The following is a 26814-nucleotide window of genomic DNA, read 5'->3' on the forward strand; positions in this document are numbered from 1 at the left end:
CAAAATGACCTGTTTCGTGATTACGAGTTTACACCTAGTAATGTCTACCACGAACTTTCAAGACTCAAAGTAGACAAAGCTATGGGGCCAGACAATCTACACCCCAGGGTACTCAGAGAGCTGAGTGAAGTTCTGGCTGAACCACTATCTGTACTCTTCAATCTTTCCATGCGCACGGGAATAGTACCCCTAGACTGGAAAACAGCTAACGTAATTCCACTCCACAAAAAGGGCTGCAGAACGGAGACAGGAAATTACAGACCGGTGAGTCTTACATCCATAGTGTGCAAACTCATGGAAACACTGATCAAACAGGAACTTGACAAAATTCTAGATGAAGAAAATCTACGTGATCCACATCAACACGGATTCACCAGGGGAAGGTCCTGCCAATCTAATCTGATTGACTTCTTTGATTGGGTGACCAGTCATCTGGATGCCGGTGAGTCCCTTGACGTGATATACTTGGACTTCAGCAAAGCTTTTGATAGCGTTCCACACCGCAGGCTGTTGAACAAACTAAAATCGATGGGATTAGGGGATACATTCACAACATGGGTAAGGGATTGGCTAGATGGTAGGCTTCAAAGGGTACCCCCTTTGGAGGTACCCCCTCCAAAACGTCAGCAGTGATGAGTGGAGTACCTCAGGGCTCCGTCTTAGGGCCGATTTTATTCAATTTATTCATAGGAGATTTGACCCAAGGACTTAGAGGAAAAGTATCACTGTTTGCCGACGATGCCAAACTATGCAACATAGTTGGCAAAAGCAGTGTGCCTGACTTTATGACGCAGGACCTAAGACAGCTTGAACAGTGGTCATCAACTTGGCAGCTGGGCTTCAATGCTAAAAAATGTAAAGTAATGCACCTAGGCAAAAAAAATCCACACAGAACTTACACACTAAATGGTGAAACCTTGTCCAGGACCACGGTGAAACGTGATTTAGGAGTGATCATTAGCGACGATATGAAGGCTGCCAATCAAGTAGAGAAGGCATCGTCCAAGGCAAGACAAATGATGGGCTGTATCCGTAGGGGTTTTGTCAGCAGAAAACCTGAAGTCATAATGCCGCTGTACAGATCCATGGTGAGACCTCATCTCGAGTATTGTGTTCAATTCTGGAGACCACACTACCGAAAAGATGTGTTGAGAATTGAGTCGGTTCAGCGAATGGCTACCAGGATGGTTTTGGGGCTCAGGGAACTCACGTATGAAGAAAGGTTAAAAAGACTGCGGATGTACTCACTGGAGGAGCGAAGAGAGAGAGGGGACATGATTGAGACCTTTAAGTATATTACTGGGCGTATAGAGGTGAAAGATGATATCTTCAGTCTTACAGGGCCCTCAGTAACCAGAGGACACTCGCTGAAAATCAGGGGAGGGAAATTTCAGGGTGATGCGAGGAAGTACTTCTTCACTGAAAGGGTGGTAGATCATTGGAACGAGCTGCCTCAGAGGGTGATTGAGGCCAGCAGCGTGTTAGATTTCAAGAGAAAATGGGATATTCATGTGGGATCTCTAGGAGAGTAAGAATCAGGGAGTGGGTCATTGGTATGGGCAGACTCGATGGGCTATAGCCCTTTTCTGCCGTCAATTTCTATGTTTCTATGCCCTGGATTGGTAGTATGGAGCATTGCTACTTCTTGGCTTTTGGCCAGGTACTAGTAACCTGGATTGGCCACCATAAGAACAGGCTACTGGGCTTGATGGACCATTGGTCTGACCCAATAAAGCTATTCTTATGTTCTAATTTTGACCCTGAACATGATAGGAAGCCAATGAAGAGCAACCAAAGGGATTAAAGCATTAAGAGCCACAGAAGAGTTTTAATGGCAGTATTCTGAATAAGGTGGAGTCACTTTAAATGAGATTGCAAACAAATGACAGTAGTGAACCTAGCAATAAAAAAATCAAATCAGTGTAAGGCCTGCTATGTGAGTTGGATTGAGTGATTTGAGTAAGGCCACGGTCACTCCTTGCAATGAAAGAGGTTTAAGCACTAGTAGTTAGGATGATGATCATGAATACTGAAGTCATTTCTGCACTGGTTTTTAGATGGGGATTGAGAAATAATTGGCAGCCGTAAGATCTTCATGAGCTTGAAGGCAAAGCCCCTCATGAGACCCCAGAAGGAAAATTTAAGCTGAATCGACTGTAACAAACCTGATGAGCAATGCAAAAAATCATCTCTCTCCCTTTCAGCACAGAAATATGCTTTTGTGAGAAGTTCATCTTTAACCCAGAAACAGGCAAGCATCTGATTACTGTGACAATGTTGGTTATTTGCTGACTTCTACAACTTTGGACACTTGGATTTTCCAAAGAAGTATACGTTTGGTTCATACCACATGACCTCAGGTCAAGATGGCTTATCAGAACTCCTATCGAAAAGCGCTGACAGATCTACAGTCAAGCTCTGAAGGGAGGGGGCATCGCTCCCAGAGATTATTGACCTCGGCATTAATAATGCATTGTCAGGGCAAAATAGAAAAGCCATATTTGGCACTAGGTGACATAATGCTTCAATATGACTCTATGACCAACATGTATGCTGTCCAATCAACAAATATGACAAACATGATAATCCAATAGAAAGTGGTTATGTGATTTGTAACTATGGAATATCTTTTGTTTTGGGCCACTAAAATAGAGTGTAAAAGTAGCCCACTTGATTCATACTTCAGGACGGATTCCACATACCAGATAAGCCGGCTATTCTGTATGTAATCCGTTAACTCAATTTGCTGTACCTTTGGTTCATGTAAGTTGAACTTTGATTATTATTAATAAATTTACCTTATAAATACAGCAATTGGGTTGTCGTGAGGTCATTTCCTTGAAGGTTTATCTCAGAGTATGTGATAGCAGCTGGAAGGGATTAAGATCAAAGGATTTAATAGAGAAGATGCTATTGGGCTGGGAGGCTGTTAGACAAGAGTACGAGGAGATAATTAAGTTAATCGGGGTCACATAAATGAAAGCTATACTCCCACCCTGCTTATGTTCTCTAGGGGGGTAATTCTATTACTGGGAATCATAAGTTAGGTACCCTAATGCTGCACACTGAGCACCAACTCTCTAATTGCAGCTAGGTACCCAGATTCTATCACAGAACACAAGCATGACTTAAATTTAAATGTTTGTAATTACATTAGCCATAGACCTAGTGTAACTGATGGTGCCTAAATGTGGCAAGGGTGCACATAAAGCTTAAAGAGTATTAAGTTAGTGTATATACATAACTTGAAGCCCTGCCCACATGTACACCCTTGTTGCATTTGCAGACTAAGGGCTAGATGCACTAACCTGACTCTGTGCCCGATCCGTGGCCGATCTGTGCAGGCCCGATCAATTCACGAAACAAAAAATATTAAAGAGGGTGATCGGAGGAAAGCCCCCCTCCGACCGCTAGTGTGCGATCCTGACGCATGCGCAGACCATATGCTTTCCCTGTAGATCACAGGTGTCAAAGTCGGTCCTCGAGGGCCAGAATCCAGTCGGGTTTTCAGGATTTCCCCAATGAATCTGCATGAGATCTATTTGCATGCACTGCTTTCAATGCATATTCATTGGGGAAATCCAGAAAACCCGACTGGATTCCGGCCCTCGAGGAGGGACTTTGACACCCCTGCTGTAGATGGTCTGCACTTGCGTTTGGTGTCCGTTTTTGCTGGGGGGGGGGGGTTGTTTTTTTACTGCCCCAGCTATATTCACTAGTGACTTTGGGAGAGGGTAGGTAGCTAGTATCTATATCAGGGGTGCCCACACTTTTTGGGCTTGCGAGCTACTTTTAAAATGACCAAGTCAAAATGATCTACCAACAATAAAATAAAAAAAACAAAAACACAAAGCACACTGTATGCATAGAAAATGTTAATTATCATTTATATTCTGGGTTTTTTCCAAAGAGGTCAAGGCAGATGACTCTATGCACTGTCACCTCAGTAACAACCATACAAAAATAGACAAATATACCCCCTCCCTTTTTACTAAACCGCAATAGCAATTTTTAGCGAAGGGAGTTGCGCTGAATGCCCCGTGCTGCTCTCAACACTCATAGGCTCCCTGCGCTAAAAAACGCTATTCCGGTTTAGTAAAAGGGGGCCATAGTGAAAAATATAGACAGCAGATATAAATTCTCAAAACGGACACATTTTGATCACTAAATTGAAAATAAAATCATTTTTCCTACCTTTGTCTGGTGATTTCATGAGTCTCTGGTTGCACTTTTTTCTTCTGACTGTGCATCCAATCTTTCTTCCCTTCTTTCAGCCTGTATGCTTTCAGTCTGTATGCTTCCTCTCCTCCAAACCTCATTCCCTCCCCCAACTTTTTCTTCCTCTCTCCCTGCCCTTTCTTTCTCCCCGCCTCCCTTTCTTTTTTTCTCTCTTTATGCCCCCCTTTCTTTCTTTCTGTTTCTCTTCTTTCCTTCTGTCTCCCAGCCTGCTGCCTTTCTTTCTTTCCCTCTGCCCTCAGGGAACAGGCCCCCCAAGCCACCGCCATCAGGGAACAGGCTCCAAAGCCACCGCTGCCCCAAGCTCTCCCTGCTTCCCTGCATCGGGCCAACCAGCATTCCTCTCACCGACATCAATTCTGCTGTCAGAGAGGAAGTTCTGGGCCAGCCAGGCAGCGATTGGCTGGCCTGGAACTTCCTCTCCGACGGCAGAATTGACATCGGGGAGAGGAAAGCTGATCAGCCTGGTAGATTGTGAAGGCAACTCGAGTATCACGGAGCACGGGATGGGCTCTGCGATCGACCCACTTTGCCTTGGCGATCTACCGGTCGATCGCGATTAACCTATTGGGCGCCCCTGATCTATAGCAATTCAATTGTATTTGGCTCTCCAAATAAATACAAGGGTTAACTCCAGGAAGGTGAATTTCTACAGTAGAAGACCATCTACTCTCTGCCCCTTCCAGCAGAGCCCTGCTCTTGCCGCCCCGACTCTCCTATTCTCTGCTGCCCTTCCCCGCTTTAAAACCACGGGCTCACACTGTGGGGAAGGGCAGCAGAGAGCAGGAGAGTCGGGGGAAAAAAGGTAGGAGAATCGGGGCTGAGCAGGGCAGCCAGAGCAGGAGAATAGGGACAAAGAGCAGGGTTTTATCACAAGCGACTGGTCCTCACCAGTCGCTAGTTTTTTGATCGGCCAGCCAGTTAGTGTGCCAGAAGAAAGTTTAGTGAATCACATCCTTCCTGCTTTGCATGCCGATTCCCTTCATTTGAATGCACGGATTGGGACTGGATCGGTACACAGGTTAGTGAATCGGGTCGGAGGGAAATTGGGTTGCAAAGGGCTCGCAAACCAATCGGTTTGCTTAGTGAATCTAGCCCTAAGTGCCATTTTTCTCAGCACTTAAACATGTAAAGCATACATAACCACAGATGCCTAGTTACAAACTTACCTCCTGTAGAGGATGACATGGGAACAAATCTGTCCTTGTCCCCATCCCTGCAAACTCGCTCCTTATCAACACAAGCCTTGAATACTTATTTTTTTTTTTAAGTTCAAACATTTATTGAATTTTGTAAATAGTACAAAATATAAAATCAGAAAAAACACACCAAACCGTGCATTGCCACCAAACCGTGCATTGCATTGTAGTGATACAATCAATTGGTCAATAGATGTGCAGGGAAAGAACGTCAAAGGCTAATCATTGTCATGCATGAAAGCAAGTACTAATCATAGCAATTTCAATTATGGGCATCTGATATAATAACTTTAGACAGACTTTGACATGCTTATCTATCTAGACTTGCAATAAGCTAAAACAGGAGACCAAACCTTATGATATGAGTAAGAGGAGTTTGTCTTATCAGCAGCTACCAGTTCAAATTTAGAAAACAAACAAACAGTATTCCACCAGGTGTTGTGATGTAAGGACGAAAAGTCTTTTCAACTTGACAAAATAGTTTTGAGTGCTATGAGAGTTAAGCATTTAAGCAATCGGGCTTCATATTTATCAAGGTAGTGTGTCTGTAAGGCACTTGACCCATAGAGGACAATGGCAAATGAAATATCCTCATTGATATGTAGTATCTGACAGATAGTAGACCATACATCCGACCAGAATGGTTCTAATTGAGAACAGTGATAAATCATGTGATCTAAGGTCCCCACAGCAGTCAAACAGGACCAACATTTGTTCGAACTAGAGGACCCTAGTTTAGACAATTTTAGCGGTGTCCAATATGCCCGATGATAAAAGAATAAAATAAGATGTAACATTGAGGATGATTTCAAAGCCTTAAATGATGTTAACCACAACTCTTCCCAATTATGTTGATCAGCCGGAACAGAGGTATCATGGGCCCATATGTCATACAGAGCCAGTGGGGGCTTAAATTTCTGTTCATGTAACAGCTTGTACCATGCAGATGCCTGACCCGCTTTAGACATAATCAGGCCAGCCCATTGAAGTATGGTAGGTGTATCTGTCAATAATGTAGTCCTCTTGAAATAAGCCAACAAACAATGCTTAAGTTGTAGCCATTTGTAGTAGTGACAAGGTTCCAAGTCATAAGATTTAGCTAAATCATTCGCCAAGATTTCCATTCCATATAACGTCCCTGAATTAGTAGACTTGGATTTCGCCATAGAGGAGAGCTAGTAGTGTCATTCCAGCATACTGGAGCAATTGCATCCATTTCCTGAATAGCAGTAATAGTAGATGATAAGATGATATTGTCGCGTATCCCATTTCCTTTATGAGTAAATGGTATATACATAAGATGATCTTCAGGAAGTAAAGCAAGCTCTAATTTCAACCAAGCTGGCATGCGTGTCTCATCTGGGGCTACAAGCCACTGTGATCCCTGTCTACACAAAAAAGACAGTCGTAAAGACTAGGGAAGTTGACTCCCCCATGCTCTTTAGTACACTTTAGTTTTTTCAGAGCAATGCGAGGTATCTTAGCATTCCATAAAAATTGTACCATAGTAGATTCAAATTTCCTGTATGCAGATGGCGGAAAAAGGAAGGGAATCATAGATAGAATGTAGGTTAGTTTTGGAGCTAAGACCATTTTAATAGAGTCCAACCGTTCCCACCAGGATAGTTTCAGGGGCGACCATCTGGTAGTGGTAGAGATGATAATATCCATGATATAGGGGATGTTATAAGCTTGAGTTTCTTCAAGAGTAGCACCAAAATATACTCCTAAGTTTCAGTTTAGTCGGGGCGTATTTGAGATGGAGCGCTCTGACCTCTTCTCCACATGGCATTCCAGAAAGTGGCAAAACTTCCGACTTAGTTGGGTTGAGCTTGTATCCAGAAACAGTAGAATATATATTGATGGTATGCAGCACATGCGGCAAAGACTCCAGCAAAGTATATATTTGGACATCGTCCACATAAGCCGATAGTTTGATTGATATGCTATCCAACTGGAATCCCCGAATGGCAGAGTTGGATCTGATGTCAATCAGCAACGGTTCCAGAGCCAAATTGAACAAAAGAGGGGAGAGCGGACAGCCCTGCCTTGTGCCTCTTGATGGAAAGAACATCTCTGAAAGGACCCCGTTAATACGGAGTCTAGTGCCTGGATGAGAGTACAGGACCCTCACCATTCGGATAAAAGAGTCACAGAAGCCGAACCAAGAAAGTACTTTAAACCTAAAAGACCATTCCACATGGTCAAATGCCTTTTCTGCATCCAAGGCGACGGCAACAAATGGAGAAGCAGACCTGGAAATATGCAGTATATGAGAAAAAAGGTGAGTATTGTCACTAGCAAGTCGGCCTTTCATAAAGCCATTTTGATCAGTGTGAATTAATTTTGGTAATACCATTTGCAATCTGGTTGCCAGCACTTTCGCATATATCTTGGCTTCGACGTTTATCAGAGACAAAGGTCTGTAATGTTGTACATAAAGCAGGTCTTTGTCAGGTTTAGGTAAAACAATAATCATTGCTTCCGTAAAAGAGGCTATCGCCATGCCCTGTTCAATAAGGTGATTCCAAATAAGACATCAGTAATGGTAGTAATGTTTCTTAGAAAGCTACATAGAACTCAACTGATAATCCATCAGGTCCTGGAGCCTTACGTTTAGCCATGGAGTTCAATGCTTCCTTGAGATGATCCAGTTCCAGAGGTGAAGAAAGAAATTCGCCATCACATTCAGTTAATTTGGGTCCAGAGATACGAGCAAGATACTCATCTATGAGCGGCGGTGAAGGATTTTCTGACTTGTAGAGATCTCAATAAAAGCTGTGAAATTGATCACAGATCTCTCTATCCATAGTGAAGATCTCGTCTGTCACAGTTTTTATGGCCGCTATAGTTCTTTCCGTTTTCAGTTTTAGATATTGTGCCAATTGGTGACCAGCTTTGTTAGTCGTGGCGTAGTAATGAGAAGATTGAAGAAGGACCTCAGAGGCAGCAGTAGTACTGAGTCGTAAGTTATAATCATAACGCAATTTATTCAATTCAGTTTGTAGAGTGATGTTAGCTAGATCTGCAGCATGTGAAGCCTCCAATGTCGCTATCTGTGATTCCAGTGAGTGTAGCTGTCGTCTGGTATCAGCCTTAGTTTTTGCAGCGTAGGAAATAATAATTCCCCTAATATACGATTTAAACGCATCCCACGTGATTTGCTACTTTATTGATGAGAAAAAATGATTTGATACGTTCATTGATGTGGTTAATGAAGAGGGGATCAGACAATAAGGAAGAGTTGAATCTCCAGACACCTAACGATTTCAGAAGTGCAATGTCCTGAAGTGTGAGAGTAATTGAAGAATGATCCGAAATAGTGATGGGCTGTATTTCAGAAGTATCCACTTTACTTACTAGTGAGTAGCTGAGCAGGAAAAAGTCAATCCTCGAATAAGATGAATGTGGAGGAGAGAAGAAAGTAAACGTCTCATCTTTTTGATGTAACAGCCTCCACGGGTCTACTAATTTCAACTGACACATTAGATCTTGCAAGCAGTACCAAGCCTTAGATTTTTTGTATGGAGCCTTGGACTTCCTATCCACCTCTGGATTTAAGACAAGATTGAAATCTCCCCCTAATATCAAAGGTAATACAGCAGCAGAACTAATATCATCTGCCAACGCTTCAAAGAAAAGAGGACAATTTTAATTAGGTGCATATATATTATATGTGTGTATGAGACAGTTCAACACTTTCAATGTAACTCTAAGCCACCTTCCATCCATATCGTGTGAGGAAGATACAATGCTAACGTCTGGACGTTTTCTGATCAGGGTAATAACCCCATTTTTCCTCCGTACAGCAGGAGAGTACAGCGGCACATGAGCCCACTTGGGAGCGACTTTAAGAGCTTCAGTATCACAGAGATGTGTTTCTTGATAGAATATAATATCAGAGTTATATTGTTCAGTGTAGCGTAGTATTTTAAATCTTTTCACTGGATTATGAAACCCTTTCACATTGAGAGAAAAACAGGTTAAAGTCACGATAACACTGAGAGCAAGATAGAATTTGAGTCAATATAACAAATAGCATGTTCAAAAATCCACTGAGAATCATATAGCCTGAAATAAAGGTGAGAAACAGTCACTGCACAAATATTAGTTAGCTGAACCTGCAATAGCACAAAAAACTGCATCAAACAGAATAAAGTCACTATGGGTCAGAGAGCTGACAAGAAAGAGAAGCCTAACCAGCAAGGCTCCCACAGCTCAGAATTTGAGACAGTAGGCATCATTTTCAGAATAACTCATCAAGAAACCAGTCAATGATATCATGGTATCTTAGACAACAAGAACTGAATAAATCAGGTGTGAACAGTTTAAGCAAATAGAAACAGTGATAAACCAGCATGATAAGGATAATAATTTCAAGTTTTGTCAATAGCAGTGGGTTTCACACTCTCAATAAAATCTGCCAGTTCAGCTGGATTAAGATAGTCCTTAGTTGAATTATTAAAAGTAACCCTTAGACGTGCTGGATACAGCATACCAAACTTAGCTCCCATGTTCTTAAGCTGAGGTCTATATGATAGTAGCAGCTTCCTCCTCTTCGCTGTCTCCTTTGCCAGATCTGGGACAATCAAGATTTTGTTGCCTTCAAAGGTGATGGGAGAATGCAATTTGGCTTGTTGCATGATCTTAAGAACTTGCTGGTGTCTAAGCAGCATGACAAGCACAGGTCTGGGGTATTTTTTATGGAAAACGTTAGATTGCTGGAGGCGCTATGCACAGTCAAAATCCAGCTTAACATCATCATGCATTTTGAGGATTTGTGGGAGGAGAACCGCGAGAAAGTCTACTAGATTGCAGGCCTCCCAACCCTCCGGTAGGCCTAAAAGACGCAAGCTGGTTCTCCTCGCGCAGTTATCCGCATTCTCGAGAGCGCGCTCCAATGCTGCCACGCGGCTTGTTTGTTTTAACAGCGATTTAATGGTCGATTTAGCAGCCGTTGTTCTAGTTTCAATAATCGCTGTTTTAGTTTGCATTGCCGCAATTTCTTCTTTCATAACAGTGAACTCGGTTTTTAACTCACTCGTGTCCTGCTTGGTTTCCACTAGCAGTTCTCTAATCACCCGCAGTTCATTTAAAATGGCCGCCGATGCAGCATCCTCAGCTTTGTTAGCCTCAGTTTTCGAGGGCGACGCCGGTTCAGCGCTTTTGCGCTTATTGGACTTACCCGCCGACATTTCTCCCTTCGGTGGTTATAAAGGCTCTGCGGCAGGGATCGATTACGAAGCCCTTTGATTGTTTATTGATCCTGAGCCTACGGAGCTCGTGCAACTAGCTGCCTATCTCATCGGGCTCGCTAGCGCCCCCCAGCCTTGAATACTTATGATCTTAAAGCATTCTAGGCTTATGCAGATGTGGACAAAGTTGCAGGGATGGGGCTGGAAATAGAGATATATCCTTGGAGAGCAGGCTTGCTGAACAAGATTTCACCTTCCCAAGCCATATTTCTGAGAGATACTGTATATGTCCTAACTATACAAGAGATGGTCATAATTAAGGAGGACAGATTTCACAGAATGTTCAGTAAGCCCATCCTACAAGAGAGTGTGGTATTGATAGATCAGGTCTGTGCTGATCACAAATTATGACACTTGATAGTCTAGGCCATGGGTGTCCAACCTGCAGCCTCAAAATACCCCCGGGAATGCAATCAATAGGTCGCAACCTCTTTGGGGTTAGGTATCATAACTGGTCAAAAACCCTTGTATAATCTTTTTGATTTTATGTGATTGAATTTTGAATTTTTTTCAATTCTTTCTTAAATAACTCAATAAATAATATTGTGATTAAATATCTAATTTTCTTCTTTTAGATGAGCATTGAATAACCAGCAACTATATATTCAAAATTCACAAAGCTTTTATCTGGCTTTTCTATGAAATACTATCAAGCACTTATCTTGATAACCCGACGGAGGCCCAGTCCGTTTCGCACCAACGGGCTTCTTCAAGTGTAGTAATAGGGCTTGTTAATTTGCCAGTTTGAATAGAATGTTGCTCATCACTCTTAAGAAAAGAAGAAATAGCAACATTATATCAATATTCTACTAAACAAATCAATAAAATTAGTATTGAAAATTTAAATAACTACATAAAGCACAAACTGCCCAGTTTTGAAACCAGAATATGATCGTAAAATTTTTCACATAAATAAATATTGTTTAACGGACTAAAAAAGCCCTCAAGCTGATTAGTAAAGCATATTCTCTAAATCCCTTTTGTTAGAGGTATTTCAAGCAACGTTTTATGCATACCGTGAACAATGGAGAAAAGCCAGATAAAAACTATGTGAATTTTGAATATATAGTTGCTGGTTATTCAATGCTCATCTAAAAGAAGGAAATTAGATATTTAATCACGATATTATTTATTGAGTTATTTAAGAAAGAATTGAAAAAAATTCAATCACATAAAATCAAAAAGATTATACAAGGGTTTTTGACCAGTTATGATACCTAACCCCAAAGAGGTTGCGACCTATTGATTGCATTCCCGGGGGTATTTTGAGGTCTTTTCTCCCTTGATTTAAATTACATTATATACAAATTGAAGTGTTCCACCATATTTGTTAATCTCAGAATTTGTTATTTGGACACTTAATTCAGTTTCCATTTTCTTCATGAAGCTATAAAATTACCACAACAAGAGGAAGAAAATCTGTTTGTACTACTGGTTTTACTTTAAATGTGAGTTTTTTAAAATAAAATTAAACATGATTGTAGGAAACTGACCACATAATATCAAACACTTATTTTATTTTACCACTTATTTTATTTTTACCTCTAACAGCGTTTCATTGCTAGTCTGGCCATGGCTTACTGGAGAAATTTTGCATCCATCTACAAAGAAACACAACACAAAGCTTCAGACTAGAAAAGCAAGATAACTAATATTTATTCCATGTGTCTTCTGGGTATTTTGCTCCAATTTCTTTTTTCTATGCACTTAAATACATGTAGAATAAAGCACAGCTCAACAAATCCTGAGCATCAGGTTGCTATGAATTTCCCTGCAACACCTAGGCTTGTGCATTCCATTTCCCTCCACCCACAAACTGCACAAAAGAATAAGCTTCCTCGCCTCTGCACTGCACCATGCAGTTCTCAAGACTGAGCTGTTTAGTGCACAGTTGAGGGAAAACTCATGTGTTAGACTCGGGCTTTGGCACACCACAAAACAGGGGATAAAGAACAGTGAGATGGTTTTGGGAGGGGACAGTGGCTGAAGGAAATGGTTCATAGACAAAATCGCGCAAGACAACGGCGCGCCGACAACTGAGCGCAAGGTTGATGGCGCGCCGAAGAAAAGCACTATTTTAAAGGGTTCCATCGGGGGTGTTGGTGGAAAACCCCCCTATTTTACTTAACAGACATCGCGCTGGCATTGTGGGGGGTTTGGGGGGTTGTAACCCCCCTCATTATACTTGAAACCAAACTTTTTGCCTGTTTTTTAGGGAAAAAGTTAAGTTTTAAGTATAATGTGGGGGGTTACAACCCCCCAAACCCCCCACAATGCCAGCGCAATGTCTGTTAAGTAAAGTGGGGGGGTTCCCCTCCACACTCCCCGTCGGAGCCCTTTAAAATAGTGCTTTTCTTCGGCGCGCCTAAGTCCCCGGGACAAACACTAGGCCAGGGCCACAGAGAGGGAAAGAGGGCGATCCTACCAGGGGGAGGGAATGTGACTGAGGCGAGCGCACAAGCCGAGGTCCTCGGGGCGCTCAGCGCTGCCCATGCATTCTCTCTCGGCCCTCATAGCCAGCAACTTGCGCCAGCAGGGAGAAATCCCGGGTTCCTTTTGGGCACCCCTGCACGTTGTCCCCAAGCACAGCTTCGGGATGCCGAAATGTCCTGTTTTCAGAAAAAGAACAACTAGATTCTAGGTGCTCTCTTTCTGAAAACAGGACATTTCGGCATCCCGAAGCTGTGCTTGGGGACAACGGGACACGATACCTAAAAACGGGATGGTCCTGTTCAAAATGGGATGTATGGTCACATTATTCATACTTATACACCACACATCCAGAAACTGCCCCCTGCAGTAAACACACATACAATACATACAAAAATAGAATAAATTACAAATACACTCAAAACCAATAAAGTAAGCAAAAATTGCTAGTAAGCTATATACAGAATATCCCAATTTTTTTTTCCAGATTTTGAAGAATTGAATTTGATAATCAGAACTCCCCTGCTCTTAGCTAATCTTTCCAGATTAGCCAATAGAAGTCTACCACTAGTTCTATGGCACTATCTTGGAAAGAAAGTCTAGAAAATCTGTGGCACAAGGATGGACCCTTTCTCTTTAGTGAATACAGGAGAAGATCTAAGCATATACATTCTAAGCATATATATCTAAGCATATACATTAAGGGCCAGTTTAACCAACCTGCCCAATCGGGCCCGATCCGGGCAGGTCCAATAAATTCAGCAAACTAAAATATACAGATGGGGGCAATTGGAGGAACGCCCCCAACTGCCGGCACGGATCGCTTTTCTGCAATCCCCACGCATGCGCAGATCATCTGTAGATGGTCTGCGCATGCCCGGAGCCGCAATCTTTTTTTTTTTTTAACTTTAACTTTTACTATTAATTTTTAGCCCTGCGAGCCCGTGGTTTTAACCTGCTTTAAACCTGCGGGTTAAAACCACGGGCTCATAGGGCGGGGGAAGGGCAGAAGAGATTCGGGGAAGAAGGGCAGGAGAAAACTGGGGCGGCGATGCAGCAAGCAAGCAGAAGAGATTCGGGGAAGGGCAGGAGAAAACCTGGGCGGTGATACAGCGAGCAGGCAGTAGTTTCGGGGAAGAAGGGCAGGAGAAAACTGGGGCGGCAATGCGGCAATTCAGGGCGAGCAGGCAGGAGAGGGCGGCGAGCAGGGCTTCCAGAGTCAGAAAGACGTTTTCAACAGGTCCCCAGCAGTCGCTTCTTCAGTTGATTGGCCAGCCTAGTCAGATGTGAAATTTTGTGTTGTGAATCGCGTCCCTGCCTACTTTGTATGCATTTCACCTCATTTGCATGCACGGATTCGAAGCAGATTGCAGGAAAGGTTAGTGAATGGGGCCCGAGGGATAGCTGGTCACAAAGGGGTCGCACACTGATCGGTAAACGATCGGTTTGCTTTGTGAACCTAACACTAACTCTCTTAAAGCTACAAACTATGGAAGATCTTACAACAAAGCAATGACCAGAGGCAATATTCCTTATGACCTTGAGGCAGGTCACCTTTATTTCCGATTGTCTCAGGTGCAGACCTAAAATGTAAGCAACTGGGAAACGGAACTTTTTTTTTTTATATACTATCTGTAAGCCCAAATGTTATTGAAGGAGGAGGTATTTTTTATCCCTGAAGAAACAAAAACATAGAAGAGTTCACAATCTGAGTTTGTACCTCAGAAAGTGAAAGGTTAAATGTCCTGCCAAAGCTCACAAAGAACTGCAGTGGTATTTGAACTGGATTCCCCTGGTTCTCAGCCCACTACTCTAACCAACAGGCTATTCCTCCACGCCACTTATCGAGCACCAAGCAACTTGAGCCTCAATAAGAAAGGTAGGATAAAATATAAATTTTCTATACTTTTAAGACAGACAATGCACAGAACACGCAGGAGATTGTTATATTGATAACTCTCCACCACTCTGTATACATTCAAGTTAAAATTAATACTTCATAACGACAGCTAAACAGCATTTATTCTTAGAAAAACTCTTAAGATAAAGAGTTCAAAACCAAGACAATACAAAGTCTGCAAAGTTATTAAAAACAAACGGCACATTTCCTGGAAATTTTCTTTTTTTTTACATATCTTTATTCATTTTAAAGCCAAAAATAAGTGCATTTTACACTTTAACAGCACTCAAATTCTATCAAATTATATTTATGACAAATACATATATCATCCTCCCCTTTCTACATATCCAACAATTGCACTCAAATTAAAAGTATCTCCCCACCCTGGACGTGTATGATCAAAGGCAATTGGAAATTTTCTGACGTTTTGGTGGAAGATAGTCTTACTAGCTGCTCAACTTCCCTTTTTGTGATTGTATGTGATGATCTTAAAGTGGCCAAACAGGTTGAAAAGGTGATGGTGAAAGCTAGAAGGATGCTAGGGTGCATACGAAGAGGTATGGCCAGTAGGAAAAAAGAGGTACTGATTGCTCTTTATAAGACTCTGGTGAGGTCTCATTTAGAATATTGTGTACAATTCTGGAGGCCGCACCTTCAAAAAGATATAAAAAGGATGGCGTCTGTCCAGAGAAAGGCTACTAAAATGGTGTGTGTTCTTTGTGATAAGGCATATGGGGACAGTCTTAAATATCTCAATCTGTATTACTTTGGAGGAAAGGCGGGAGAGGGGAGATATGATACCTACATACATACCTACATAATATAAATGTGCATGAGTCAAGACTCTTTCGTTTGAGAGGAAACTCTGCAATGAGAGGGCATAGGATGAAGTTAAGATGTGATAGGCTCCAGAGTAATCTGAAGAAATACTTTTTACAGAAAGGGTGGCAGATGTGTGGAAGTGTCTCCCAGAAGAGGTGGTGGAAACAGACACTGAATTCAAGAGGGCCTGGGATAGGCACGTGGGATCTCTCAGAGAGAAAGAAATAATGGTTACTGTGGATGGGCAGACTAGATGGGCCATTTGGCCTTTATCTCCCATCATGTTTCTATGTTTCTAAGCCTCGCTGCTTTAATTAAAAGCCTCAGACCAAGCTCTACTTGCATGTGAAGTAGAAGTGCATATGGAAAAGAAAAAAAAAATGTTGCAGTGATAATGTTTGTTTTTTTTATTTATAATGTCTTATTTTTTTCTTTAGTATGTACTATTTTTTCAATACGTACTTTACTAACAGCGTGCACTCAAATGCTTTATTGTGTGCAACACAATGACTTAAAAAAGAAATTGTCATTCAGAGTCATTTGAGGCAGAACGCTAAAATGACAGCTAATATTGCTGATGCTTCCATGTCATTTTTAAAACTGCACAATCTCAGCTGCCATTCAATTTCTTATTGTGCTGGATGTCCCTGCAAGTTTGTATTTTTTATAAAACCTCAGCATGCTAATAAGTGCTCTCTCATACTTCACTTACATTCTTTTCCATATAGAAAGGAAAAGAGTCGGTCTTACCTAGTTCGTAAAGGTAGCCTTGTTGATGGACAAATGCAATAAAGTGCAAATCGACTTTTTCATTTATGTTTGGTGTCTGTAGGAGAGGAGAATGAAGAAAATGCAATTTGTTATTTTGTGTAGAACAATGGAACATTCAATTAATATTCTCAGGACTTCAAGAGTTGGACGTAACCAGTACACTGCTAAAGATACTTTGGTGGTTAGCCACTTAGCTGAATACTCTGGATTTATCATTAAAATCATGCACGAGATCCACATTACTCCAAGAACTGCACTGCAAGTAACTTGAGACAAGAGCAGGGCCTCGTCTAAAGGAAAACCAGACTAAGTCAAGATGGGCAATGCTCCAACACTTCTGCCCACTCAATGAGCTCACAAAGTCCTTTAGAAGAATTTAGTTTTTCTCTCATTTTGAGTCCATGGGAAAAATTGCTTGGTAAACAGAATCCTAAAGGAAATGAAATATTCTTATTTTTAGACATGGAGATTTCTCAATTACAGTAAATTCTGACTATCATATCCAAGTACCGAAACACACTCTACCCCATTCCTCAGTTGCTTAAACACCTCCTAATTCTCAGCTCTTCTAATTAAGGCAGGCCCATCCTCTCTAGGCAGACAAGTGTCTGGCTAGGGCAGCATGAACACCAATGTGGCAGTGAGCTTCTATAGAAATATTTGTGACCCACACAGGGCCTAAAGTATCCTTGCATGCTCAAGGCCTGTTGAGTCTAGCTCCCTCCAAAACAAACTTTGGATGATGATCAAGGCCTCACACCAGCTACAATGCTACTTATATAGAAGCTAATGAATCATCACCTTGGAGAAGAGAGATAAGCCACTGAACACTTTGTAGGGTGGGGAGGAGGCTGCAGAAAGGAAAAGGGAGAAATGCTGGAAATGAGAGGAGGGCCTTGAGCCACCTCTAATATATGGGAGAGAGAAAAAAATGCATGTCATATCCCAACTGCTAATGAATTCATATATGGGAATATCTGGCTGTGAGCTGTGGAGGTTCACTCTTGAAACATACCTAGAGATTCATAGCAATGCCACGGACCATGCATAAAAGTGGGGGGGGGGGGGGGGGGGGGAGGGAGGAGAAGAGAAAATGTATTCCAGAAAAATTCTGGAGCCCTCAAGCATGCCATATCAGAACCTTGGACCCATACTTAACTCAATCAAGACCTAGCAGGAATGGGTAGACCCAATCCAAGTCTAAAAAATGCTCATCTTCCCTTTCCTCTCTGGTCTTCCTCCACATTGCCTGTTTCTCCATCCTGTTTCCATTATTCTAAATTACATATTTTTAGATTTATCATATCTGTTTTAAAGGCACTTCATGTCTTTCAAAATACTGCTGCATTGGCTACCCATCAAAATTTAGGATTATGTGTAAATTAATGATATTGTTTAAAATTGGTACTTGAAACATCATTGCATTGTTTACTGCCTTTGCTACATCTCTAACTATCTGCTTGTCCTATAAGAGCAGACCTTCATGGTTCTTTTGTGGTACCTACCAAGGGACCCGACACAGTCCGTTTTTCGGACAGTACACCTTCATCAGGGGTCTGTGGTAAATAAGGTATAAGATATACCGCAAAGAATAAAGGTAACAACAAATGCCTGCGTGTTCAATTCGCTAAGGGTCACTGCCAGAAGTGAAGCGCTGACGAAGGTGTACTGTCCGAAACATGGACCGTGTCGGGTCCCTTGGTTGGTAAAAAGGTTTTTATATTACTGCATTTTAATTTGGTACAATAAATCCTGTCTGCATCTTGTACATTGCCTGCAGTTTCTGTTTGTTTTTACGTTTTGGTGATTTTTTACTGCAGCTTCAGTTGGATTTTTCTGTTGTTGCTCTTTTGTAGTACCTACCATAAGGGAAGCAAGGAAAAGAGATACGTGCTGGGATCTACCTGAACTTTGGATAAGTAATTTTTTTTATTTTTTTTTTACTTATGAAAGAATTTTTATTATACTACACACAATACAGCAAGTAGAGAAACCAAACAGTCAGAATTATACATTTTGATACAACATAAATCACTAGCTTTATGAGTGACTTCCAGTTGTCATCCAATAAGCCATAACTAAGCCCAATGTAATTCCATTAAACTTAGAACTTTCCACCCATTTTTTAAAACCACCCTCATACAGTACCTTCAGGCCCCACTCACCCATTTTTTAACTCCCCCCCCCCCACACTTCTAATACATAATTTTAACCCAATATGTTTGTGCAATGTTATTTATGTTTGATGTGAACTGCTCATATCTATCTGATTACTGGACAGGATATAAAATGTATGATTTTTGTCTCTCCACCAACTGTTTTCAAACCCTTTTTCCATGGCATACATCTCAAGTTTGCCTACCCACCTATGTTCTCCTGAGGATTTTTTTTTGTTTTATTTAACCATCTTATACATCATGTCTCCATTCTCTGAATTCAAGATCTACAATGTAATTTTACCATATTTTTCGCTCCATAAGACGAACCTGACCATAAGATGCACCCTAGATTTAAAGGAGGAAAACAAGAAAAAACACATTCTGAACCAAATTTTCCCTGCCAGGCTTTGCACCCAACCCCACACTCCTTGCCAAGCTCCTCTGCACCATGTTCCCCCCTCCCTGCCAGGCTCTGTACTCTGACCTCCCTCTGGTGGTCTAGTGGTAGGCCGGGACAGGGCAGACAGGCCTAGTGACAGGCAGGCAGGGCCCCCCACCTTAAGGCAAGCAGGTAGGCAGGGTCCCCCATCCCGAGGCAAGCAGGCAGGCAGCCCCCCTCCGAACTCCCCACATACCTTATTTTATTAATAATAATAATAATTTATTCTTGTATACCGCCACACCCCAAAAAGTTCTAGGCGGTTCACATCCATTAATTAAGATCCGTGCTGACTCACGGATTTACAATATTTTGAACAGAGTTACAGCAGTAAAGAAAGGGAGCGTGGGAGCGATATACAGAGTTTTATCAAAAGTACAAGCAGCAATAAAGGGAGGAAGGGAAGGTAAAGGAAAGATAGGAGAGAGATCAAGTAAGGGGAGGGGGGAGCAAAGGGGGCCGGGGGAGAGTGAGGAAGGGGGTAGGTGCAGGTGGAAAGGGGTTAAAGGACCTATTCTCGGAAAAGGTGCGTTTTGAGTAATTTTCTGAAGCTGAGGTAGGTGGGGGCCTCGAGTACCATTTGTGCTAGCCAGGGGTTCAGTTTAGCCGCCTGGTAAGCAAAGGTTTTGTCAAGAAATCTTTTGAGATGACATAATTTTAAGGAGGGGAAGACGAACAGCTGAGTTCTGCGGGAATTCTTGTTGGTGGGATTCAAAGTGAAATGCTGATTGAGGTAGTTAGGTAAAAGGCCGAGAGCTGTTTTGTAGCAGAAGCAGGCGAATTTGAATAAGACTCTGGATTCGAACAGCAGCCAATGCAGTTGATGGTAGAAAGGAGTGATGTGGTCCCATTTCTTTAGGCCGAATATGAGGCGGACGGCAGTGTTTTGGATCAATTTTAGTCTCCTGGTGGTTTTCTTCGTGGCGTTCAAGTAGATGATATTGCAATTTTAGATCAGGGGTGTCCAACCTTTTGGCTTCCCTGGGCCGTAATGGCCAAAAAATGTTTCTGGGGCCGCACAAATGTGCAAACGCTGCAGCAAGACAGAGGAGGGAGTCGGCAAGACGGTAAACACCTGGGGGCAGCAGAGGAAAACACTGCATTGCCCTTGACTGGGGCCACACAAAATCCTTCACGGGGCCGCATGCGGCCCTCGGGCCACAGGTTGGACACCCCTGTTTTAGATGGTCCGGCGGTCTGGCCCTTCCCTCCAGCTGAGCTAAGCAGCGTCAGATCAGCCCAAAAGGCAGGCACAAGCTTTTCGTGCACTGCCTTATCCTGCACCGCTCCATGAATGGACAAGGCGAAAAGCTCACGCCTGCCTTTTCGGCCAATCTGACGCTGCTTAGCTTAGCCGGAGGGAAGGGCAAGACTGCCGGACCAACTAAAATAAGGTACAGGGGAATTCGGGGGGGGGGGGGGGGGCGCCTGCCTGCCTTAGCGAGATCAGGAGTCAGCCTGAAGGAAGGGCAGGACTGCTGGAGGATCTAAATAAGGTAACGGGGGAGGGGGGTATTCGCTCCATAGGACACACCCTTTCCACCCACTTTTTTGTCTTATAGAATGAAAAATACGGTACATACTGTATATATTTGAATATAAGCAGAGAATTTTAAATGGGTGCCTCAGCTTATATTTGGGTCAGCGCCCATCTGCCCCCCTCCCAGACCTGTTGTAAGCTTCCACTGGCCCTGCTGTAAGACTTGATGGGCTGGGACAGGAGGAAACCCACCCGCCAGGTTCTGAATAAGCTGCAACTTGAGATTCCTTGCCAAGGGACTGCTGCCACTGTGGCCGACAGATCTGGAAGGGGAAAAGATGTGTTAACTGAGAAAAAAAGCCCATGTAGTTGAAATGTTATGGTTCATGGCAAAGAGCCCAGCAGAAGCAGAACCAAGCTGAAAGCCAAAGAAAAAGAACTCCCACTCACCCCCCAAGAAAGAGAATGTCTTCCATGGCTTACACACACACAAATATGAAGCTTTGAGCCAACAAGTCTGTGTAGCTTACAATAGCCATCAGAAAACAACAATTATGTTCTATTCTGGAATATGGGCAAATATTTTTTTTTGGCTTCCTCTTCACATGCCGGTATGATGACAGCATGTCAAGCTGCTTCAGACTCTCTCTCTCTGCTCCTTTTTAAATGCACAAATCACTGGGTCAGAAGGGGCATACTTCCTAGAAGAGAAAATGAGGGGAAGTGAGAAATGAAATGCAAAAGACACTAGGGGCTGAGAATTGGGGCAGGGCCTAGAAACAGTGAAGAAAACTGCTGAGACCCACAAACCTATTTTCAGAAGTATTCATACTCCAAGTTCTATTTATACCAACAAAGCTCCTAGTGGAATTTTACAAAATATAGGCTGGAACTAATTAGAAATAATTAACAAGTACTTTTAAATTTTACTGCACCATTTCTATAGTCATAACACACCTTCAACTTAAAAGTTTATAAAAATTGAAAGATGAAAAAAAAAAAAAAATCTTGCTTTTTTTTTTTTTAAGCAAGCACTGTAATCCTAAGATTGGCAACTGAAAGAGCATCAGATGGTTTACAGATGGGATGCTTATGTGGAAGCAGGCACATTTTATCTTTACATTTGAGACCTTGAAGATGTAATGACAGCTTCAGACCTTAACTGTCTCACAAAGCCTGAAATGTGGTAAGCAAAGATCAGAGCTTGCTCTGTGGGAAACATAACTCTCCAAGATGAAAGGCACACAAGCACCAAGTATTCCCTTGAGAAATCCTGCAAAAATCGGGAAATTAAATCCTTCATGAAACACATAATGGTTAAATGATTTATTTTTTTAATCTTAAAAGTTACAGCTTGAGCTATGACTCAGAAAACAGCCCTGGTAGATTTGACTATTTTAATGTATCATAATTTGGTCATTTCAAAAGAGCTATTAAAAGAACACTAAGCAACTGCACAGCAAGAATAAATTATTTGGTTCCATCATCTTCAAGAGGTCACAGACTCAGCGCCCTTTGATGATAAGCCAGAGCAGGAAGGTCATGGAGTGTAGGCTACCTTACAGCCCAGGAAACTAGCTTGGTGGATACGAGTACAAAAAAGGAAGGAAAAGCCCTTGTTTTTATTTTTTCTAGCCTTCAATAAATAAAACACAAAAAATCCCCAAAAGAACCAAATTCCTGCAGGAAAATCCTGGTTAAAAGGATTTTATCGAGTTCTAAAATAAGCCAGATTGGGCCAAGGGTTTCAAAGAAATAAAAGTCCCTAACAAAAAAATATACTCCCCCCTCTGTATTCGTGGGGGTTAGGGGCAGAGCCGGCCCGCAAATATGAAAAAACCGTGAATAATATTTGGGCCGGTTCTGTCCCTAACCCCCGCTTCCCCCAGCCTATTTAAAGCCTTGAAAGCCCCCCCTTAAGCCTTTCCTGGTAGTCTAGCGGGTTTTCGGGCAGGAGCGATCTTCCCACGCTCTTGCCCGTGCAGATCGCTCACAGGAAATGGCTGCCTTAAGCTCACGTAGTCTCTCGAGCCATTTCCTGTGAGCGATCTGCACGGGGCAGGAGCGTGGGAAGATCGCTCCTGCCCCGAAAACCTGCTAGACCACCAGGTAAGGCTTAAGTGGGGAGGGCTTACAGGGCTTAAATAGCCCGAAAATTAAAATGTAATTTCTGATTTAAAACCGCGAATAAGCGAATCTGTAGAAACGGAATGCGCAAATACGGAGCTGGAAGTATAATGTGTTTCTATGGGAGAGGGAATCTTAGTACTTGCAGCATAAAACACTGCATGTTAGAGTTTGAAAGGAGCAGTTGCCGATCGCCTCGAGCCAACACAAGAATGAAATAATTTAATCAGAAATGCTCAGCAGTGCCTTCCCCACCAGGAAGCTCTAATTCCTACTGGACTTCATCTTAGGTGATTCAGATGTATACTTTATCTTCATTAGAACTTCTACTACAAGCCCAAGTGAATCTGTATAGCTTTCTTAATGGTTGCTACACTTTTTTTTAAAAACAGAGAATAGTGATGTTTCTGGAATTCAGTGGCTTACAGGACTGGAGGCAACATGGATTCATGAGAGGCAGGTCTTGTCAGACAAAACTGATCAATTTATTTAAGTGGGTGACTAGATAATTTGATAGTGGGCTTGCACTAGATGTGGTGTATTTAGATTTTAGCAAAGCCTTTGACCATTATTCCACACATTATTATTATTACATCTAATAAATAAACTGAGTATCCTCTGTATGGGACCCAAAGTGACAGACTGGGTCAGGAACTGGTTGAGTGGAAGGCAACAGAGGATAGTGGTCAATGGAGATCGCTTCAAAGAAAGGGATGCTACCAGAGGTGTGCCTCTATTTGGTTCTTGGACCTGTTCTTTTTAACATTTTTGTAACTGATATTGCTGAAGGGTTGTCAGATAAGATTTACCTCTCTGTGGATGATACTAAGATCTGCAATAGAGTAGAGTAGACACCCCTGATGGTGTGAATATGTGGAAGGACCTTGAAGAATGGTCTGAAATTTGGCAGCTAAGAAATCTGCAAAAAACTTACCTTGCTTCTTTGAACCAGTAGACAAAAACTAATAGATGAGCCTCCTAGTCGACATGGAGGACTGAAATAACCTTAAGTAGGAGAAAAGGAACTGCATGCAGGGAAATTTCCGCTTCTGTGATCCTGAGAAATGGTTCTTTGCAGGAAAGTGCTTGCAGCTTCGAGACCCTTCTTGCAGAAACGAATGCCACTAGAAATACGGTCTTTACTGCGAGGTCCATCAGTGTTGCTTACTGAAGAGGCTCATACAGAGCCTTAATAAAGTCCCTTCAGCACTAAGTGAAAGTTCCATTATGGGAAAGATTGTCATACAGGCAGGCACAATCTGAGAAATCCCTTCAAAAATCTGGACACTTCTGGATGCAAAGTCAAAGAATTATTTTCTACTCGTGCTCGAAAGTAAGAGAGACCTGCCACTTGCATTTTAAGTGATACCAACTGCCAGACTTTTTTCTATAGTCCAGCTTGCAGGAAAGCTAGACCCACTGAAATTGGAACTTAACGGGTTTCATCTGATCTTTGACACCCCAGTGCTGAAAAGCCTTCCGGGCTTTTGCATAGGTCATGACTAATGTAGGCTTCTTAGCTCTGAGTAGAGATGACTACTTCAGAGTACGCTCAAGAGCCATGCCACAAACCCAAAGCATTCCGGATTTTTCCCTGACTGAAAAGATTTCAATGTACTGGCAGTTTGAAGTTTTCTCTCTCTCTCTCTCTCTCTGGAGACAAACAAGATCCACCTACCACAGTTGGCACAGCCAATCCGGAGCCACTAACACCACCAAACACAGATAATTTGCCACTCTGCGAATGATTCCAGTTTCAACTCCCTCAGGGAGTCTGTAATATGCCTCACCGATAGTTAAGACCTACCACTGCCTCTTGACTTCTAGGCCCTATAAGGGAACCTGAATCCTCCAGGAGTGAAGCCTCACCCTGGGATAGTAAAAGCATGGAGTCTGACCAGTCCTCCCAGCCCTTCTACAGGTAGACATGCTGGCCCAAAGGCAGGCTCTTCTCCAGTGGAGGCACTGTGGAGGGGAAAATCTCCCTGTGACAGCATTAGCACACTCATAGGCAGCACAAGAGGACCCTGACAAGCTAAGTAGGCATTCCATAGGAGATTAACAAAGTCCAGAGTAAAACTCTGCGCTGAAGGCCCCGAGGATCCCTGTAGTTGCTACATGCCTGTGTTTGGCACTTTTGCTATTCCAAGCCTCCAGAAGGGATTTTTTTTCCCAAAACTTGGGTCCCCTGAGGTTCACCAGCCCTAGAGATCTTCAAGGAGGCTTAACTATGGCTCCCACCCCTCTATCACGTACCCCACAATACAATGACGCTCTTCCACTGACCATACAGCACAAAGCTGGCATGATATAGGGGTAGAATAGTGAGGGTTTTGAGGTAGATAGGGGCTTAAATTTTTTTTTTTTTTTTTAAATCAGGAAAATACAAGATAGCCACTGCCGCAGCACTCTCATGCCAAAAACGGCCCAGGGGAGCTATCCTGAAACTCAAAGTCAAAAAACATTTTGGGGAAGTAAGGGACCCTATCTCCGGCCTAAAAACTCTTAAAACAGGCAATTCAGACTCCCTCAATCTTCCCATAGGCTATAATAGCCTGTACTCACTGTGCCTGCTGGTGCTTGTCTGTGTCAGCCCTGCTGCATCTGAAATAAGACTTTCTGCTTCTGGACAGAGTTCCACAGGTCCCAAAAACTTGATCTTTGGGCTGCCAGTCAGGCTAAGTCTAACTGAAATCTCTACCACTAGACCGTAAGCTGCGATGGAGGAAAAATTTGCAGCCAACCCCTGAAGCCCAAAGGACTTTCCCTGGGGCCAACCAGCCTGCGTTCAAGACCCTAATAAATCAGAATGTGAGCCAGCTGCAAGTAGATGGGCCCCAAGCTCCAAAAAAAAAAAAAAAAAGTGTTAGTATAGGCTGGCTACACAGGTACACCTGAGGATTGCCCTGTTAGCAGCAGACTGCTCCCAGAGAGTCTGCGTTCTCTCTCAAGCTGAACTGTCCCAAACTGGGGACCTCTGGGCACCAAAGCTAGAAAGGAAGGGTAAGAAAAACCTAAAAATTAAAAGGATGAAGGAAAACCCGAAAATAAAATTAAGCAAAGCAAAGCAGATCAGAAAGGCACCTTCTCAATTCACTTGCAGTTTAGGAAAAACTGAGAGTGGCAGTACAGTCCAATGGGGAAAGATGTAGATGACATTCTTCTGCAAGCAATTTGCGACCAGAGTTATAAAACCTATCTGAAATCCTTTGCCCTACAAATCATAAGTGTACACGTGGCTGGAAGGTCCCATGCTACCTTCACAGGATGACCTCCCTACTGCCTGAAGGTCTTCAGGTGATCCAGTAGCAGCTACTAGAGAAGGGTTAGGAGTTGAAAAGAGGAGGCGATTGCCCAGAAATATGACACAGAGAAAATATAAAAGGGCACTGGAGGAGGAAGGGAGATAAGGACATAGGATGACAAGCAAATAGAGAAGATGCTAGATATTTTTTTGGGGGAAGGGGAAGGTGGGGAGGGTGAAGTGGACAGAACGGAAATAGAGAAGGAATGCTAGATGTGAGGGAAGGAATGGGGGTAGATTCTGGACACAGGGAGGGACAAAGAGAAAGAGTATACTGGGAGTGGGTTTCTGAGAGAGGGGGCGCTATGCATGAGAGAAGGAATGAGGGAAATTCTGGCCATAGGGAGTGCCAGAACACAAGAGAGGGCATACTGGACATAAGGGAAAGAATGATAACTTTTGGATAAAGGAAAGCCACACAGAGAAGGGATGCTGGATAAGCATAGGGAGGTACATGCTACAGGGAATGATGGATATAAAAGGAAAAAATGGGGGAGATTCTAGACACAGGGAAGAGCAGAGTCATACCCTCCTGGAGAAGAGTAAGAAAAGGAAACACATGCTGGATAAAGGGGAGGATAAGGACAAGGATGATGAAGGGAAATGGATAGTAGACATGGAGAGAGAAGAAATGCCCACCCCCCAAACAAAACCCCAAAAACAACAACAAAAACCAAGGAGGAATTGGAAAA

At 42.7% G+C, this 26814-nt stretch overlaps 1 protein-coding gene across 3 annotated transcripts in view; it reads right to left on the bottom strand.

The window, feature by feature from the left end:
* UCHL3 (ubiquitin C-terminal hydrolase L3) overlaps positions 1–26814 on the bottom strand; it is a 125082-nt gene that overhangs the window by 21480 nt on the left and 76788 nt on the right. For all 3 annotated transcript variants that reach the window (XM_033950236.1, XM_033950238.1, XM_033950237.1), the window contains 2 exons: positions 16593–16668; positions 12233–12291 (listed from right to left, as the gene is read on the bottom strand). In XM_033950236.1, coding sequence (XP_033806127.1) covers positions 12233–12291; positions 16593–16668 — 135 coding nt within the window. The remainder of the gene's footprint in view (positions 1–12232; positions 12292–16592; positions 16669–26814) is intronic.

This window comes from Geotrypetes seraphini, chromosome 6, assembly GCF_902459505.1.
Source record: "Geotrypetes seraphini chromosome 6, aGeoSer1.1, whole genome shotgun sequence".
NCBI classification, from domain to species: domain Eukaryota; kingdom Metazoa; phylum Chordata; class Amphibia; order Gymnophiona; family Dermophiidae; genus Geotrypetes; species Geotrypetes seraphini.